Raw genomic sequence first — 19,935 nt, forward strand, 5'->3', positions numbered from 1 at the left:
GGGTGGATGGGGAGAAAAGTAGATGTTTCCGCTATAAGATAGTTAACACTTAAAAATTTAGAAAGGAAAAAGTGGTCATCCTAAGTATTGGGGGGGGGAGGCAAAAAAGAGAGAGAGAGAGAAAATCAGTTGGAAGTAGCCAACTACAAACATTAAAATAGGCTGCAAATTGAAATTTCATGGCATATGACGCACTCATGTTCATTCGGAATAGTCAGTGTTCAAGAGGTTAATCAGAAAGTGTTCTTCACAGTTGTGGGGGCAATTTCTGATTAGAAGGACGTTTTAGAATGAAGATTTCTGTGTGTTATTTAAAAATGCCTGTAAGTGTTAAATGCTTTTTAGAATTAAATCACATCTGCTTCAGTGTCGCCACAGCCCAATTCTGTACGTCTTGTCAGGAAAACAGATGAACAAAGAGCCGAGCATAAGTCCTGCATCCTAATGTTAGGAGTGAATTAATCCAATCAATTATTCCCAGATATATAGGACAACAAAGTTATTAAATAGGGTGGAAAGGCTATTCCCTTAATTTGAAGCATTATTGTGATTCCAGTAGCACTCCTGCTGTGCAAGATTTCCAAACGTAAATAGAGGCATGGATCTGGCCCAGAACATTAGCACGTTCTTCTGCAATTCTTTTTGATTTGCCATCTCCTGGGTCATGAGCTGAGCCTAGGAGAGCAGTACAGAGCTCGAGCCTAGGTCTACAAGGGTCACGCAGCGGCTTTGCGGGTAGCCCCGACAAGCGCCGTGGTCGCTGCGTGCCTCAGTTCTTCATCCAGAAACGAGCACGGTAACAGCTCCTGACTCCTGGAGGGGTTGTGGAAATAAAGATTGCGAGGGGCTAAGGCAAGGTGTCTATCAGAAAAGTGAACAGCAGCAGGGGTCTCTGGATCTGTAGTGTCTGGCCACATCTGTTTCGACTGATGTCCCGAGTCAGAATGGCACTGGGATCCTTCTGCAATTCGACAGCGTAGGCAATTGCATCTGGCGTTTGCGCTCTGGCTTTGTTTAATTCACTAGCGCAAACCCAGGTCTAGTAAGGTAGACGTTAAGGTGGGTGATTGTTGTTCAGGATTGGTTATCTCGGCAGGATAGACTTGTTCAGCGCCAGGAATTACGGGATGCGTACCAAGTTGACTTACCATCGGTGGATTTAACTTGGTTCTGTTCCTGCCATCGAGAAGCAGTCGGGCACTAGAACTGCCTGTGAATAATTTCACGATCAGAAAAAAACCCTGAGAAAGCTCCACTGTAAAGCTTAGTGTTGGTATACCTCTCCCGCGGTACTCTTCTCAAGCCCTCTCCTGCAGTAAGGTTTTGATCATTCCTGTGCCAAAAATATGAGTCTTTTGGTACTGTACTCCTGCTTACATTCTGACCTTGTGGATGCTTTCTATTTTTACAGAACTTACCTTTTCTTCCTGTTGTTTCTCCCGTTATAGGGATTTGGTATGTTACTAATGGAGGAGGCAGAAAGAATAGCCAAGGAGGAGCACGGGTCATGGAAAATTGCTGTAATTTCAGGTACCTTTGCTTTATCCCTTTTTTTTTTTTTTTTTAATATATATATATCTCTCTTAATCTGAAAATAAACCCATTGCAGCCAACGCCGCTGCTGTGAACATTCATCGTATTAGGTAGAAAATGAGCATCAGCAGATGCTTCATAATAGAGTCAAATTCCATCATAGCTTTGTCCAGACAATACTATTATTGTAAGCAGCATACCGGGGGACACGCTGCGGGGAACCATCCCGCTCGTAGTGCCCAAGGAGACGGACTGCGTGACCGTGGGTGTCTTCCTGCTCCAAACACTGCTATTTCTGACCTCGCTGATTTGGCCCCGTCGCAGGTTGTTATTGTCGAGGGCTGCTTTCCAGAGCTTATGAGGACAGAAAATTGCCAGCCTGCATTTTAGAGTCTTTCTGCAAGTACCGTCATTAGGGTGGACAGATGTGCTTTTAGGATACATTAAGCATTATCATGAAGAAGGGAGCTATGTAAGAAAGTGCTGCAGCCCTTTCTCCTATTTCATTTTTCAAGGTATTGTGAGTAAGAAGAGTGGCATCAGTTCATCGCGTGTGTGTGAAGTCAAGGTCGGGACTACCTTTGTGCCTTAATTTATCTTATATTAGCGTTGTGGTAGCTATAGAAAGCTCTTACAGGCATATAGGTTATATAACTGGGGAAGCTGGCAAATCGTATGGGAAGAGAAACTCCTGTTGACAAAAGATTCATGTATGCTGGGGGACTTAAACAAAATAGCTGTAATATAGACCTTTTAAAAAATAAAATAATAATCTTCTGCCACCCCACCGAAAACCCCCCGAGAGCAGGAAACCACAACTTTGATCCAAGCTGCTGAGTGCTGAAGCGAAGAGCCTCTCTGTGTTTCCAGCTGTGTAATGTCCCTGGATGCTGAAAAGCCAAAGTGCGCCGTCTCGACAAGTACTTGTCTACTAAATACTTTTAGCCTGGAGAAAAGGAGGCTGAGGGGAGACCTCATTGCTCTCTACAACTACCTGAAAGGAGGTTGTAGCGAGGTGGGTGTTGGTCTCTTCTCCCAAGTAACTGGCGAAAGGACGAGAGGAAATGGCCTCAAGTTGCGCCAGGGGAGGTTTAGATTGGATGTAAGGAAAAATTTCTTTACTGAAAGAGTAGTTAAACATTGGACCAGGCTGCCCAGGGAAGTGGTTGAGTCACCATCCCTGGAAGTATTTAAAAAACGGGTAGATGAGGCGCTGAGGGACATGGTTTAGTGGGCATGGGGGTGTTGGGTTGACGGTTGGACTCGATGATCTTAGAGGTCTCTTCCAACCTTAACGATTCTGTGATTCTATGATTCTACTTGTGACAAGGGCCAGAGTGTGAGTGAGGACAGCGTGCAGGAGGTAGCCAGATGCTTAAAGATAATTAATTCTGTATTCTCTGGATTCCCTATTTCTTGTTTGCTTAAGGCATACGCCAGTCCTGTTTCCCTGTTGCTGCTGTGTGGGTGTCAATTTGAACTGGGAATTTCGCGTGGCTAAGAAATGTCCGTACCGCGTCGCTCCTCAGTAAGAAGAGAGGTGGAAATGGAAATGTTTTCTTTCGGTTTTCCTAGTAGCATCTTGGCTTGGGGTGCGTGGAGAGAGGAAATCGCGATTCCTTTGTGCTAAAGAACACTTCTTGTGACAAGAACGGAAAACGTACAGCAATTGCTGAAAAATGGTTTGTGAAAGCATTCACGTTCCTAATTTTAGCTGTATTTTAGCAAACTGATGTGAAGACTATATTCTCTGCGTTGAGAGCCAGTGCAAGAAGTCTGTTTTGCTGCATGCACACTTTGTGGCATCCTACTAAGAACCTTGTCTGCGATTTTTTTTTTTTTTTTTCCCCCCGGAGTGCAAAGTACAATATATTACAGTTTGTCTTTGAACACGGAATACTACAGCATCTCCAAAGAGCACAGGTTTTCCAGCTGTTTTCTTGGAGATGTTACCACTTGAATTTCAGTTCTCCTGTTGGTTTTATCTGAAATAAAAATGCAGCCAGAAGTTCTTTCTCCATTGGAGGATGAACTCGGTTCTGCTAATTTTGGTTTCAGAACAGATTTTTAATCTGGGAATCCATTGCAAGGTTACATCTCCAACATATTGCTAAATGTTGACTACTTTCTAGAGAGAAGCGTGTAAGGGAGATCTGCTTCAAAGATGTCTCTCCCAGGACTGTCTCTCATTAGTACTGCATCTTTTTATTAATGCTTTGTTGCAGCGTTTTGTTTAACAGTGTCCTTTCTTCAACAGTATTTTCCAGTCTTGCACTTGATGGCTACATCGGTACTAGTCAACTAAATGGTGCCAGAACACGCAAACTGCCTCTTCAGGGAATGGTCCCTGGTCCGTGTTGAGGCATGCACTCTGCCGGAGAACTGCGTGGGGCAGTGCTAGTCCATCAGGGCTGAAACCTTCTCAGGGCTCCTGCTAGCAAAGTAACGGAGTGGATGGTTGAATTTCTGTACTCTAATAATTTTTAGGAAAGTTATATCTAAATTAGCAAACTCTCTCTTTGAGTTCTTCAGAAAGAAGTACATGCATTTTTAAGATAGGACAGCATGAAGGGTTTTTGTTATTGGCTAAAGGTTAGGGCTTATCTCGAAGACCAGTTCAAGTTCAGCTCTGGTTAGAAATCAGCAGCTCTGGTTAGAAATTAGCAGCAGTCATCGTGGCGGGGGGGTGGACTAGATGATCTTTAAAGATCTCTTCCAACCCAAACCATTCCATGATTCTGTGACCATCTGTGACTGTTCCCTACCCTGGTTTTGAGTAGGGGCATCTCACAGTGATTGGTTTAGGACAGCCCATTTCCTAGGGACCCCAAACGACTGGGTGCCCCCCGGTATCCTGCTGTATGCCAGAGCCTTGCTTTGCACTGTTGATTACCTGATGACATTTCTGTCTCTCCAGACATGAGGCCAGACGCCCATCTCTCTAGCTTATGCAGCTGGCGGGGGGGCTGCTCACCCTTTAGGGAATGAATTTGGGGAGCTAGATAGGTCTGGAGGGGTCCAGGAGTCTCTGGCTGATTATTTGCCGCAGCCTTGGATTGAAGCGCGGCTTGAAGTTGGCTTGGAAATGCATTTAACTCAAGCCAGATTTAGGTAAATTCAGATGAAAGTATGCATGTACAACATCCAAAACAGGCAATACAGTTACAAGTGGTTATGAAAAACAGGAAAGAGAAAAAAAAAAAACAAAACACCTCCATATGACTAATCTGCTTTTAGTGAGGTTACATTAGAAATGCCCCTCTCCTGTCCAGCTCATTCGCTGCCCATCCTGATCAAGGTAGTAGTCAAGATTTCCTGACATCTCGGGCTGTGTCTGTTAGAGCCTCACTCATTAGAAACCTCTTTCCTCCATGGCAGAGCACGTTAGCTGCCAGAGCCAATTTTCCTTTTGTCCAGACTCCCTGGAGGACTTAAGGCATAATCTTTTCCCCTCTGCCTCTGCTTGCTTCCTTCCTTCCCACATATAACCTAGTCAGTATTCTTAATTAAACGTTATTTCACTGCCTTGCAAATGCAGATGTCCCCTTCGTTAGGTCAGGTGTCACGTCTTATACTTGCCCATTTCTTGCTTCAAGGAGGGCTAAAACTCCTTCCCCCTCAGCGGTGAGTCAGTGCCATATTTCAATGTGAAGTGCTCGCATTTTTATATTCTCTATCAGGCAGTACTGTAAAATCACTCGATACAAACATGTAAATGTGAGAAACAAGTGAGTAATTCATGATTGCCTCCTGATTAAGATCAGTAGGACCATAATAATCAGTTTGGGGTGACTGATCCCAACATCTTTCTCCTAAGCATACTGCAGCAGCCAGGAATCCACAATCGCAAGGCTGTGAATAGAAATTAAACTAATACCACCTGTTTTCTGTAGTCTCCCCGAAAGATAAAACCGTTCATTATAGTCGGTGACTCATCTCCCGGTCTGTTGGTGCTGCTTGGGCACGCTGTCTCATGTGTTTAAGGAGACTGCGCTACTCTTGCCTTTGCCTTTTGCAGTTAGGGAGAAAACAGAGGTTCAGAACTTTCTAAAGGTAAATCCGATGCCTCATAGCAGCGTTAAATTCACCTGCGATGAAGAACATTAAGGGGAGAGAAACTGAGCTGGCATATAAATCAGAGGTAAACTTTCAGGGCACACTCAACAGCACTCTGAAGTATCCTAATTTCCTCATGTAAACAGCCTTTTGGTCACCCTGGAAGTAATAAATTACTTGAGTAATCAGCGTCTCGTAGTTCATATTGGATGTTGATTCGCGGGCTGCCTCGGAGATTGCCAACTGCCAGGGTCTACTCGGGAGACCTTAGCACGAGACTCCGAAGTATTGCTGGGAGGATTGATGGGGTTCGGGAGGGCTCCCTGGAGTTTTGCTTCCAGCGCTGGTTGGTTATTTTTAGAAATGTCAATCTTACTAGCTATTAATAAGAGAAGAAGTGGCCCAAGATAAGTGGAAATATGGGAATGTTAATGAATTGACTCTCTGATGTTTGTCTGCTTCAGATTGATGGCCTTTGAAAAAAAATTAATTAGGGGGATTTGGAAGAAGCCAAGGATAAACCCGTACTAGGGGATTGGTGCTGTGGAATAGCTGCTGCGTACAATCCTCTAGTCCTTAATGGACTTCAATTTCGAAGGTTTGATAATGTAGCAGCTTTGAAAACAGGCTTGATACTGTATTAACTGGGATTTCGGTGCGGGCATGAACAGGAATATTGCTGTCCTTAAGCAAGGACACTTCTGCAAAAGCCAGTGTTCTGCAAGGGTGTTCTGATAGGAAGCTTTTATATATATATACACACACGCCATAATATAACTTACAAACAAAGATTTATAGTGTGGCCTAACATCTCCATAATACAGACCAGAGACTTCCACCTACCTTGCATCTGTCCCAGCTGAGCATGTTTTGGAAAGTGGGAACCTGTCTTGGTTTGTTAAGGTTTTTTTTTCGTGGTCTCCATCTGCAGGAGCTTTCCTTAGAGTGGGCAGAGGAAGAACCGGTAAGACAAACCCTACACAAAATCTAGCGAGCGGGAGTTGAGCCTACGGGGATACCTCCTTTGTGCCTCTTCCTTGTTCAACAGCCCTTTCCCCAATCTCAACCCAAACTATCCCCGATTTTATAAAACCCAAACAACTAAGAAACCCACAAATTCTGAAATTAGACTGGGTAGGAAGTATTTAGAAATCGGATTAATGACAAAATGAAGGTGATTTCCATCCTAGTGACTTGCAATACACAGCAGTATAAATAGCGTTGAATCAGAACTGTGAGCAATAGCAGTTTTCAGGGATTTAAAAATAAATCCCATTTTCTTTCATGGGAATCTTCCGCTCTGACTGGCACTGTTCTTACACTGCCCGCAAGTGGTAATCCTCCTTTTCAAGGCTGCGCCAGGGGTTAAGGACTTAAAGCTTGTTCTTAGTCAAAGCTTTGAGTATAGAGTTCGTTGAGTTGTGGGCTTCATCTTTGCTGTGTTTGTAACCCAAATTTGACGCACGCTCGCAGTCCAGCTTTTCAACTGCTGCTTTAACTGAGAATTACTTCTGGCTTAAGGCAGGCTTATCTCCGGTGTGCTTTGTTCGTCTCTAAAGGCTGTTACAGAAAGACTAATGCTCCTCCCTGGTTTACCAGTCTCACCCTGCGATCTGGGTAGCATTCTGCACCTCATCAGCTGCGATCGCCCTACCCAGAGCAGGGTGAGGACCTCTCCCTACGTCACGAGCGGAGGTATTCAGTGAGCGGATTTTCCTTTAAAAGCACATCCAAAGCAGGACTGCACAAATGAATGCCATCAGTTGCTGCGCTTCTTCAGAGCACATTAGTTTGTGCTCCTAGGGAAAAAAAATGTAATTCAGAGTTCCCCAGCGGACTCTTTCCAAAGCATTTTGTTCTCCCTGCTGTTCTTGGAGTAAACAAGTTCAGCTGAACCTGTCTTCTCATCGTAAGTCTTTTAGCTCTTAGGGATGTTCAATTTACGGACAGAAAAGGAAAAAGGTGCGGCAGGATTTAACAGGGTTGCCGTTGCTTATAACGACAGTACCTAAAACCATGCAAGGTTACTCTCAAACAAAGGAAAATCTGAGGTCCCCTGCATCAGGCACCCAGGAGTCATCACAGGCAATGAACCGGGGAATGATGCACAAAGCAAGCTAGGCTGTACAGCAGCTGCCTCGTGGTGTGTCTAGTTAAATATCACTTCATTTGAAGAGGACCGGTGGGAGAACTGCATTTAATCGACTCTGGAGTCAATGACATGCACTAGGAGCGCATTTGTGAGGGAAGATGAGCATTTGCAAGCCAGGTTAGGAAGGGCGTTTTGGATTCTGGCAGCACATGGGGAAATTAGGGTACCGATGGGATGGGAAACTGTATCAGCCATAGATACTCTGGTTTCATATTGTGCGTGACGCTGTAGTTATACCTCTGGTATTGCCACTGTGCGGATTCTCTGCTCTAGTTAAAGCTTGGATGCTAGCGGTCCTGGATGCTTTGGACGCTGGATGTTAGTGATTGCGAGGTACGTCCTTCCCCCAAAGGTGCGATCTCATATCTTGATGTTTGACCAAACCAACCAGAATTAAATATTCACAATAACGAGCTGGTTTTGTGGCCTGCTTGCAAGGTTTCTGTACAGAGCCAGAAGTGTGCTGTCTCGGCTCCTTAGCAGTAGGGAGGAGGTGCCCCCCACCACCTAAATCAAAGAGCAAAGTAACAAAAGCGAGTGGCTTGTTTATCATGAAGTCCTTGCTCATTTAAGGTAATTTTCTGCATGAGTGGTGCCTTTCTACTCTTCTGATGTGAGTAGTATATTAGTATGCAGGCTTGGGTAGCTGAATGGTAGACCCTGGAGGCATCACTCCATTATTCAGAGCTCTGGGGAGGTCTGATCTGAAATGTCGGTTTTTCCATTTTCCAGCATTTGTAATTGCATGTGTGTTTTCTTTGCCTTTTGTTGGTTTTGTGGTGCCTTTTTTTTTTTTTTTTTTGCTTTTCATTGTACCTGCTTTGAATTTGCATCTTTTTTCCCTTTTAAAAAAGCCCCCCCAACCCTAAATTACACTAAAACAATTTTAAACATGTTACTCCTCTGATGTCCACAAGTCCTTAGGCACTGAAAATGTAAAAAGCCTTGGTGTGCGAGGCTAGTGGATGGGCTCGTAAGCTTGCTGAATTTATAATCGCTTCTTCCTTTTTGGCCATAGCCGATGCTTGAATTCTGTATTCTCTCCTCTTGGTGTGACGATGCTACTCCAATCCCTAACGAAGCTTTCCCTTCCTGTCCTCTTCTACCATTCAATTTTCGGACCTGTATCTGTTTCTGCTTGGGGTGGGATTTTTGTGAGCTCTATTTTGAGGCTGTATCTCCTGTTTTGCGGTCCGTAGGTGTCGGCACTTGCCGGGGTCCCCTTTGGGAGTCAGTGGCGAGCAGTCGCATGCAGTGACTCAAGCACTACAGGTTTTTTGTCAGAAACTGCACAGCATCCAGAGGATGATTTAGGACAAACACGCGCTCGCTCCCCACATTCCTCCCGCGGCATAAGTACAACGCAGCCCTCATACCTGTTGCCACTTAGTCCAGCTTGCAGCGTATTTGCTTCAGACTCTGCCTCTGCCCGAAGAATATGAGTAGGCTGCAGCGGGTCAGATCAATGTCATTTCTGACGCTGCCGATGCTGGGTGTCTGGGGAAGGGAGTAAATATCGAGTAAGCATGCAAACATCTTCTCGGCCTCCAGCCATTTGTTGCCCAAGGACTTCTAGAGTCAGGGAGGGTGCCTTTGTGTCTGATAGCCCTCAAGGGATTTTTCTGCCTTGCCAGTCTGTCTGCCTGCAACAGCTGATAAACTTCTCTCCCCATCCCTTTCCGTGAGCTTTTTAGGGTCGGTTGCACTGCCTCGCCGTTGTACCCTGAGCCTGGGAGGAGTAATCGTTCGGTCTAGGTGAAGGTGGATGAAGGACAGTCGTCTGTTAAAACCTTTCCCGTTGTCTCCTTGAGGGTTCCTATTGTCATTGTTTTGACTTTGCTGCTTGACATCCCGTAATTAGCCCCTTCTGACCCTAATCCTCTAGCAAGTACTTCAAACTGTTTCTTTAAAACAGCACCAGTGCTGAGTATGTGAAATGTAACGTACAACAAATTCTGAAATGTTAGAAGTCCTGGGTCCTCGCCCTCCTAAATGTCAGAAGCATAAAGCTCCTGACTGGATGTGCTTAAACAAATTCATACGTTGTGGGTCCTTTGTGTTTCCTCTAAGCAGCAACTTAATTGTTCTGATGTCATCCTCTGATTTTGGTGGTTGCCTTTGGCAATAATGATGACCGGAGAGATTCGAGTCAGTGCTTTACAATTACTTGAAGCACCTGAGCAATAAAATTTCAAGACTGGTACCTTTCTCTTTTAAAGTACCGTAGTTACACATGATACTGAAAAACATGTGGCAGACATGCTTCCCTACCTCCTTTTAAAATAATCTTTGTGAACTGAAATAAGGTGTGTGCAGGTGCGGTTTGGGGAAGTTCCCATCCCAAATATTTCTGTTCTTTTAATGCATGGATCATCTATTATAGCAATCGAGGGAATCTGGAGAGAGGCTGTAATCAGCAGGTCTACAGAGACAGAAGGGTGCGAGTGAGTGAACGTAGCAGCACACACACGTTCAAGGTCGCTCATGAGGACTTACTGCCCCTGGAAGTGCCCAGCACCACCGGCCAAAGCCTGGGTGCTCGTCCAAGGAGGGAGAAAGCGACACAGCCCAGAGCTGAGCCAGCGAAGGGATCTCCTCAGTGCTGCTGTCATTCTGGCTGGGCTCCGTGGCCTTCGTGCCTCTGCCTTGAAGACTCGGAGCACAACTGGCCGATACCTGAGCGGCTTTGCCCAGCCCGTGCCGACACGCAGCTTAGCAATAACCGAGTGCGAGACATCCATGCGTCAGAGCTTGCCTGCGCCCGGGCAGCCTGGCTTTACGAGTGCGCTCTGGGCTGTTATGCTTTGCTAGCTCCTTGCCAGGTCCTTAATCTCCTGCTCCTCTTTGTGAGAAGTGTTGGGGTTGTGCCAAACTGACGTCCTGTCCTGGCGCCAAAATGCCTTGCTTTGGCTCCGCCTGTAACGTTGCTGTTCTTGTTGGGTTTTTGTTTTTTTCTTTTTTGAAAGGACGTGTCTCCTCCTGTTTCAGGGATAGCCGCTGGCTTTACACGTGGATTTTCAATGTTACCATCTCCAAACCCTAGTTGTGCTGTTCCACCACTGCCTCTGTGTGCCCTTCACACGTCTTCGGTGTGTGAAAGCCACTGTCCTCTAAACTTTACACCGCTGGCACGTACAGAGCACAGGTAGCTGCCTCCAACTTCACTTTCTATGGACGCAGCAGAGGTTGGTGGTTTCAGTGCCAGTGGCATTTAACAGTGACAGTACACGGCTTATTTATTTCACCTCTGTAACCTGAGTTTCTTGTATGAAGTTAAGATGGGGCTACCACTGAGTACTCCCTTTATTCACAGCAGAGGAATTGAAGGTATCCAGCTATTGAGTAGCCGTCTGTACCCCTGTCTACCTAGCCTAAATCAGCTGCCGAAAGGAGAGGGACAGCACCATTATACTGCCATGCTGTCCATAAAGGGTTGGCGTCTTATTGATTGTCCTTGACGAGCGTGCTGGTTGCGGCAGGTGAGCTGTCTCCTTGGTTTAGTGAATCCGAAAGCTGAGACGCCGTGGGTGAGGCTGCTGGCTACTCCGCGGGCAAGGACCAGGAACGCACAGACCAAATATTTATGCGCTGTAAGACTGCAAATTACTTTTCAAAGACTAAAAGCTAGCTCTATAAATACAGTGCTCTTGCACAGAAGAGCTTTTTCGGCTGCAGTATCTGCTGTGACGTCTGTCAGCGTTATCTGTTTATGCTGGCATCAGAAAAGCAGACTAGCTTGGCTTGTACCAACAGGATTGTCTCCTTATCTCTGTACAGAAGGCGCTTGTTCGGGGGGGGCGGGGGATGAGATTGAATTCCCCTATCGCAGGTGCTTGCCCTGTTCAAACCACATGCGCTGAGGTCCATTAATAAGCACCCTTTCCTTTCTCCTTTAAAGTGCGGGCATTTTGTCACCTGTGCCTACGCCGTCTCCGGTAGCCTTTAAACGAGCCTCATTGGTAATTTACTCCTGAGACTTGGAGAGGTGTCTGGAACCACAGCCAAATCCGCACCAGCACGCTTCATCTTCTGAAGCGGTAGTTTAATGTCTCCCTGCAGCGAGATTTCACTGTGGCCTCGCTCCATCCCGGTGACGTAGCAGCCTTATCGCGGCGGCGTGGAGGTCTGGCACCGCTGCCGTTCCCCGCTATGAGCTAATTACTATGCGGCAAGATGATCAGTTTTCCCCCAGACCAGGTTTCTATTTGTGTTCTGTCAAGTAGAAAATTAACATGGACACAGGCCAGGGATGTTTCACGCCTGAGTGCGCTGAGGCTGAAGGTGGCGATGGGAAGGCAGGATGGATTTCTGAATGGTAGGCGTGGAGGATCAGGTGATGTCAAGCGTCACCGGCCTGCTTCATTAGCCGGATCATCAGAGAAGTTGAGTAGCTGGGGAAGAGCTGGAGAAAAATCACCCGTAGCGTGCACAGTCCTCATTAACCGCCCATCTCGGTGTGCTTTGTTCAGAACTAAGCTGAACAGTATTTCTGCAGAGCAGGTAAGGGGTGTTGTCTGCAAAATTTGGAAGTGAGAGGCTAGCTAGTATTAACTTGCATTAACTCTATTAATTCATTATTTGCCACTCCGGCGCCTTTTCAGGGCCTCTTTGCGCTGCAGAGATGCAAACGTAATTGATGTTCGAGTGACCCTCTCCACTTGCATTGCTGCTGGGTCCAAACGAACACACGAACTCGTAGGAGCCCTGTGAGCAACTTGCGAGAGAGAGACAATAAAGCAAACACGTGCAAAAATTAGAAGAGATCGTAAAGGATTTTTCCCTGCCTGGTCATTCTCACTTCTTTTCAATCAGTAGCATTATTTTTTGAGTGTTTTGATGCTTTTTATTAAAAATACTTGCAGTAAGAACCTTCAGATGGAGCTACCTAAATGCTGAGCGTGCTTGTTGCTTACAGGAACACGTCACAGGGATTCCTGGTAGGCGTTTGGGGTCTTTCTGCTCTTTTCTCACACTACTTTTACTCACCAGAAGTCATTAACATCTGATGTAGCAATCTGCGCTATTAAACTGTAGGTCTACAGGAACCTTCTAAATTGTTCTTCGGAACAGAGACATCGTATTTATAACACTAATGATCTCTTTCTTGTTCTGATGAGTAAGAGGGGAAGTTCAGAAGAAAAGGCTGGTTTCTGATCCCTACCTTCCTGCGCTGGACAGGTACTGAAACAAATTCCTGAAGCCGCGTGCTATGTTTTTACGCTGAGGGTGGTGAGGCACTGGCCCAGGTTGCCCAGAGAGGTGGTGGATGCCCCATCCCTGGAAACATTCCAGGTCAGGTTGGAGGGGGCTCTGAGCAACCTGATCCAGTTGCAGATGTCCCTGCCCACGGCAGGGGGGTTGGACTGGATGGCCTTGAGAGGTCCCTTCCCACCCAAACTATTCTGTGTTTCTCTGATGAAGTAAATGCACGGGGACGCTGCTTGTTTAATGACTGTTCGGCTCTCTCTCAAGATTGCTGAGTGTTTCTTCATCAGCATTTACAATCTCCTAGCCCATAGGAAAAGAAAATCAATCGTGAATGCCTCACATGCTTGGTGAGTCATCCTAAATCTCCAACCTCTCAGTAATACCTCAGCAGCTGGGTTGGATATTTCAGCAACCGCCACTGGAAGAAGCCTCAAGACATTACGTGGCCTGTAGATCTAAAATCTCACGAACACTTCACCTGACAAATTTGGGGTTGAGCAGCAGATACATTTCACTGCCCTGTCTCTCTCAATGCCCGGTGGCCACACCGATGGCAGCACTTTGTTAAATTGGAAGGGAAGTTACGGTATTAGCTCTTAAATATTTAATTTTGCTTGGTTTAGAAGCGGAAGATCTGTCATCTCTGGCTTTATCTGTCGCAGTTAAAGGCGGTGTTGGCGTGGTGGCTTTCTCTTTCCTGACTGTGAATGCTTTCAGTGCAGCTGGGTTTGGGCAGGCCTGTGTAGTCATTAATGAAATATCGCTTCTATAATAGAGATCAATGAGATGTAATCTCACCATCTGGAAGCTCTAGGACGGGTCCTAGCTGCAGACTTGCCATTTAAAAATCAGTTCTAGCCAGGACATCTCCTGTGTGCAAAGAGGCACCCCAAAGTTGAATGCTGTAAAATCAGTTCTTTAATTCTACCATTCGTGTAATTGTTTTTATTTAAAAAAAAAAAAAATACTGGTGACAGTCTTGGTTTTGAGATTTGGTCTTAAGAACAAATCAGAAAATCCCCGAGCGATCCATTTGTTTGTATGATAAAGCTTTTGCTCTGGTTCTCCTTGTTAGCTCTGCATCTTCACCAACACACAAATTCTGCAATGTGACAGGACAGGAGGAGATATGGTATAGCTGCTTTGTTTCAATAAAACTTTAGATAAATAAGCAGTTCGCTAAATTACTCTATCGAGGTACTATAATCCTGACAACCAAAATACCTTTCCAGAGCGGGGCTGGTGCGTCTGTGCCCCGCAAAGCACTCGGGCACGCCAGGCTCCCACCCTGCAGCATCACGCCAGAAACTCGCCCCCGTTAAATTGTATTTGGTGCTTCGGTGTTTGGCGAACCTGCCCCGGCAAATTGGGAGAGCTGACCTCCGAGGCTGGTGTCCCCAGACATCCCTCTCTCACCTCGAAATTGCCGGTGAGTCAGTGTCGCTGCTCTGTTACGGAAGGATTCGTCGCAGCTCGTGTTAAGCTTTAAAGCTGAGGTGGTTCCTCTAAAGTAATTGCTGAGGCTCCCTCTGCAGCCGGGGACAGAGGGAGGACAGGGTGAACCGGGGCTGCGTATGGGGACCTCGTTTGCTAGATTAGGGGTCTCCGTTTGAAAGGACTGAAGGTAAGTGGGGGGATGCTGCCTTTCACGTGGGAGATGCAAGAGAGGAAGAAGAGAGTTTTTCAAATTGGCCAGGTCCTAGACCGTGCCAAGCCATTTAAATGATTTAAATTGGGTTAAATTAAATCAAATTTGTAGTGTATAAAGAGTAAGTTGCAAAGGGGAGAGTAAGGGTCTCCTGTGCTGTTTACGTAGTGTGGTTTCTTCCTTCGTTTTTATTTATCAAGCCCAAGAGCTGACCACGAGTTGGAGGAAGGATCAGCTCTATCAGAAAGGGACTGCACCTGTTTGCATCAAATCCAGAGTGGATTTAAATGGAGCAGGGATTGGATTTGTGTGGGAGGCAGGGGGGGGGAATGCTAGGGATATTCAGGGCTTTCTGCTTGTGGGTCACGGCTTCAAAAATAATGCAGTCTCAAATATGAAAGGCCATCAGTGTTTTGCGGTAGTGAAGTGAGTTGTTGAGCTGTGATGAAGGGAGGCCCAGGCTTCAAAACTCTCTTTTTATCGCAGACTTGCTTTGTGATTTCAGACAAATTACCCAGCTGCCTGGGATCTTGGCTCTTCTTCTGGGACGTGGCGACGACAGTACCTCCCTGATAGACAGAGGTGTTGTGAAAATAGTAATTTAAAGTCTCTGGGAAGCAATCCGGGCAGGAAGAAAGCACAATTTGCATTTGACAGGAAGAAAAAAAAAAGGCTTTCAGGTGCGGATTTCTCTCCCAGGTCCAACAAACAGCAACACACAGACTAAATACAGGCTAGGCACGGTTGCTGTTGGTGGGTTTGATTGTGCTAATCATTTAGCCCTTACTAGGAAGGATTGTGAAATGCTTCACACGCGGTGATATTAACAATCGTGTATGTACATAAAGATATGTCTAAGTCACAGCTCTAACTGCGACGCTAATTAGCTCTTTGTGGTTGCTGCAGCAGGAGGGGGTCACGAAATGATGAACTCTCCCGTCCCTGGATTTAGTCTCTCCAGACTGCTGAAACACGTGGGGAGAGTCGCTCTGCGGGGAGAATGCTTCAGACCCCAGCGCTGCAATGTGCTTATGGGCGCAAAAAAATACCAAAAAGAGTTTCCAGTGCTGCGGTTTTAAAGCAGATTTATTGAAATAAAAATATTTTCAATTATCTTTTTAAAAAAAAAAAAATCATATTCCTATTTTCCATTCGCATTGCCTGGACTATGTTTTCTGATGGCTGCCAAAGTATTAGTAGTTCTCAGTAATTCTCAACAGAATGCGTTGTTTTAAAAGAAAAGTGAGCATGTTTGTGTTTCCTCTCTATGCTAACTTGAAAACTGAGAGTATTGTATTTGCAAGATACTGGGTAACACTTCCAAAAGCCCCTATTTCTAATTTTCATAGGATTTTTATCTCCCAGTATCTTTAGGAACTTTTGGGAAATGAATTGCCAATTATCTGATCTTAAAACAAAAAAAAAGTCTTTGCTGCAGGGATTGATGTAAGGATTGTTCCTTGGTTTCTTAAATTACTAACGTTTTTCTGATTGCTCTGGCGTGCCCAGGTTTTCTCAGCAGTGTTAAGAATGTTGGTTTTTTTTCTCTTTCCTCGGTGCTGATAAGGCGTTTTGGTTATCTCAAATCCTTTGCCTTTTCCCCATTGTTACAGTTCTCTGCGGTTGGTTGGTAGTGATTCACATGAAACAGCCTCGTGTTTTCCCCGAAGATAAAATCCAGCATTATGAGGAGTGTAAATGCCAAAGCAAACTCATCGGAGGCCGTGGATGGATCTGCTGTGCATTCTTAACTTGTGCATCAGTTCAGAAATGTGGTTTTTCGGTCAGCGTTCAGTATACAATAGACAAGAAAACGTTCTCTCATCTTATTTTCCACCACTCTTATGTATTTGAAACCCTAGTTTTGACCCTTCCTCGTATGAACAGGTCCTGCCAACTTGAAGAGCAAGGGCTCGCTCCGAAGCAAGCTCTGGACTCTTGCCCGAGTGGCTGCCAAGTGCCCGCAAGTGTCAGCTTTGCTTTGAAGTCCTGCGCGGAGTGTAGGTTTCGGGTGGCAGCGGATTTCACAGCAAGGCATTTGTTTGACAGGTAGCAAAGTGTCGTCTTGGACTTGGCGGAGGTCAAAGCAAGGAGTATAAAGAAAAACCTAAAACTCCTCTTTTAGTAGCCTGAGTCTCCACCAAGACCCGTGGTAAAAAGAGGGTTGTGTTTGCTCGCTCGCCACTGATGTCAGGCTCCCAAGTCACCCGACCCCAAGTCTTGAGAGACTCTAAAATGTGAGCTTTGTCATCTCTGAATGGCGGCCTTTGAATCCTCCTGATGCTTTGGCAGCCTCGGTCTGATCATGGGAGACACGCTTGGAGGCCAAGGAGATGCTCTCAGAGCTCTTGTTTTCTTTCTTCGCTTTTCTAGCTGTGTTGAAAAGGCAGATGTTTATGGTCTGTCCCGTGGCAGCAGCGGCTTCCAAGCCTCCTGCCTGGCTCTGTGCCGTTGCTGTGTTTTACCAATGTCCGTGGAAGTACTGTAGGTGACTGCAAAAGTGTTTGTTGCTTCCTTGTCTGTGCCTTTTCAAAACCACAAGAATTATATTCCAACCACGGCAGAGCGTTCCCCTCGTAGAGCATCGCTGTGCCAGCAGCAACACTGGTGGTCACGGGGGGAACGTCCTTCCTGATACCAAGAGAAGAAGCCTCAGCCGTCCCAAATCCCCGCAGCTGGCTCGAGACTCGCTGCTGATTCTGGGTGAAATTCACAGTGCTTTGGCGAATGTAGCATCACCCTTTCCTGTCCTCTTGCCTGCACTAACCACGAATCCTTTTCTCGGCACCCTTGAAGGACAATCCTACTTGCCAGTGATCCTACAGACGATCCGGGTGTCCACGCAGTGAGCCCGGGGCGCTCCCTTCCTCAGGCAAAGCGCCGAGCCAGGTAGCTACTCCCAACAAAACCTGGAAGAGGCTTCGCTGTCGCCAGAATTGCAGCTGGCACGTTAATGGATTGAGGCAATTCGGAAAGTTCAGCTGACTCAGGTTCGCTGCCTTGCACATGGGGCCCCGCTAACTCCTTCTAAGAAATATTTTGAAGGGGGAAGGAGGCTGCGAGACACGATACGCCTTGACTGTGCATCTTCGGAAAAGATTGTAGTCGTTGCCAAAAGATGCGGAGGCCCGTGTAGAGAGAGGTCTCTGGTGTGCCTCAGTAAGTCTCTGCTATGGAAGTTTTATGAACTATTAGTAGCTCTTTAATGATCCTGAAAACAATCTCATTTTCACTTAGTTCTGTGACTAGTGAGCCATGGTGAAGGAATCTTTGAGGATACTCAGCCTCGGATGCTGCATCGCAATATTTCTGTGTGGCAGGGCTGAGTCAGAAGGGTGTATTTATGGGCTCTGCACAGAAAAGGTCACGGGCGGAGGTTGCTGCACACGGGCAATGAAATCTGATTTCTGCCGTCCTCTGGGTAGCAGTCCCATGCCGACTGCTCGTCCTTCTGGGCCAGAAGAGTGTTTAACCCTGACGCTCTGGTCACCTTTCCCTGTCCCCTGCTACAGGCAGACTTTTTTTAATTTATTTAATTATTTTTGAGGTTTAAACGTTACGGTGAAAAGCCAAGTTTGGGGCTTTATCGATAGGCTTCACCATTATTCAGATGCTTCCAAAAGAAAGAGAACAAAAGGCGATCAAATTAACCGGCAGCCATTGCCAGAGGATGTGTCATTTGAAGAGCGCGGTGAGGGACGCTTCCAAAAAGCCTCAGCTGGCCCCTGACCACAGGATTCCGTCCAGGCAGGCATGATCGGAGCCCCTGCCCTTCAACCAAATCACTGGCGGTGGATCTGGAAGTGGTTGGTTGAAATCTGCTCTGCTGAGTTCAAACTAAGCTCTCCTGCACAGTTTCATATAGAATATTTAAAATTTAAAACCCTGTTTTAAAGACATGAGAAATGCAGTCAATTCTGGCTTGGAAAGTCAAAAAGCTTCTTGGGCCAGCTTTTGGCTTTACTCTTCCACTCCTGCGTGATATTTCTTTTGTGATATTTCCTGGATGACGTTTCTTTTCACTGGAAAGCACGGGTGCAACTTGGAGCAGTGGGGAGAGCGCTGCCTGAACAGGTCCCACCAGCTCTGTGGTATGTTTGCTGTAAATTAGAACCGCAAAGATTTGGGGAGAGAACTTGCGCCATCGAGACCTTCCCTTCAGGTATGCTCGATTGGACAAGTATCGAGTGCGTGATGGGCATTACGAGTTGCTTCTCCAGCACTTTATGCCTAGAATAACTTCTGAGCAGACGAAATGGCACGTTGTTTTAACAGCTGGAGCGCTGATTTTCTTGGGACTGCACGTCGATACTCTCCTTGTGATCAGAAGCCTGCGGCATGATCCTGCAACTTTGTTTTTTCGGACTTTGCATTCATACAAAGTTGTGGTAATTTCACAATGGAGAGGTCTGTGAAGATGGATTCCTTCTGCATGACTTACAGGCAGTTATTAGTGTCCCACAGATCTTTTATTCCATTTAGCAGTGCCTGCTGTGTTGCATTCCTCTCGTGGATGAGGAAGGCCGGGGATCGTTTCTGGCTGTCAGCCTGCTTTTAATTCCATGCTTCAACACCCCGTTTCTCTTCCAGTTGTGCCATGCTGATCTCAAAACACCCCTCCTCTGTGCCGGTTGTGATTCCCCCGATATACTTTGACTACAAGGAGATACCTTTGTATTAATGGCATCCCAGGGCATATTGTAGGCGGGGTTTCTAAGCCTTTGGGCTCAGAGCAGCTGAAGTGAATCCCATCCTCATCCTCTCTTGCTCTGCGCATCGGTTTGGCTCGTGGGGAGATTTTCGTGCGTTTCGGCACAGTTCATTTCAGAGGAATCTAAACCACAGGCTTTGCTCCAGGTGCAGATCGAAGGCAGTCCACCCTCTGAAGGGGGGCAGAGGGGTCTGAAGGAATGGCTTTTTGGCCAACTTCAAACCAAGTGTGTGGTGGGGACATGCAAGTCCAGGATACCAAAAATCCAGTCTGAAGTCACCCCCTCCAGTCACGTATAGTGTAGAGGTGTGAGCTTGAGCACCAAGTGCTTCCGTCTACTGATGCACTCCTGTTACGCCACGTGAGATTGTGAGAAGTCCTTGTCCTGTTGGCTTGTGCCTAAGCAGCCTGCCGCCGTCCCGCTGTGCTGCGACACGCTGCTGTTACAGGCTGATGGTCCAGGGGACAAAATCCTGGACACTGGGCTTCCACGCTTCTGGACACAAACCCAGTGGCTGCTTTTTGGGGTGTTGTGGTGGGTTGACCCTGGTTGGACGCCAGGTGCCCACCAAGCTGCTCTATCACTCCCCCTTCTCAGCTGGACAGGTATCGTGGTTTAACCTCAGT

At 46.4% G+C, this 19,935-nt stretch overlaps 1 protein-coding gene across 1 annotated transcript in view; it reads left to right on the plus strand.

Moving 5' to 3' along the window:
- Window positions 1-19,935, plus strand: part of ELP3 (elongator acetyltransferase complex subunit 3) — a 98,446-nt gene that overhangs the window by 74,938 nt on the left and 3,573 nt on the right. The window contains exon 13 of the mRNA XM_009319723.1: window positions 1,449-1,530. Coding sequence (XP_009317998.1) covers window positions 1,449-1,530 — 82 coding nt within the window. The remainder of the gene's footprint in view (window positions 1-1,448; window positions 1,531-19,935) is intronic.

Source organism: Pygoscelis adeliae, unplaced genomic scaffold (assembly GCF_000699105.1).
Source record: "Pygoscelis adeliae isolate BGI_AS28 unplaced genomic scaffold, ASM69910v1 Scaffold121, whole genome shotgun sequence".
NCBI classification, from domain to species: domain Eukaryota; kingdom Metazoa; phylum Chordata; class Aves; order Sphenisciformes; family Spheniscidae; genus Pygoscelis; species Pygoscelis adeliae.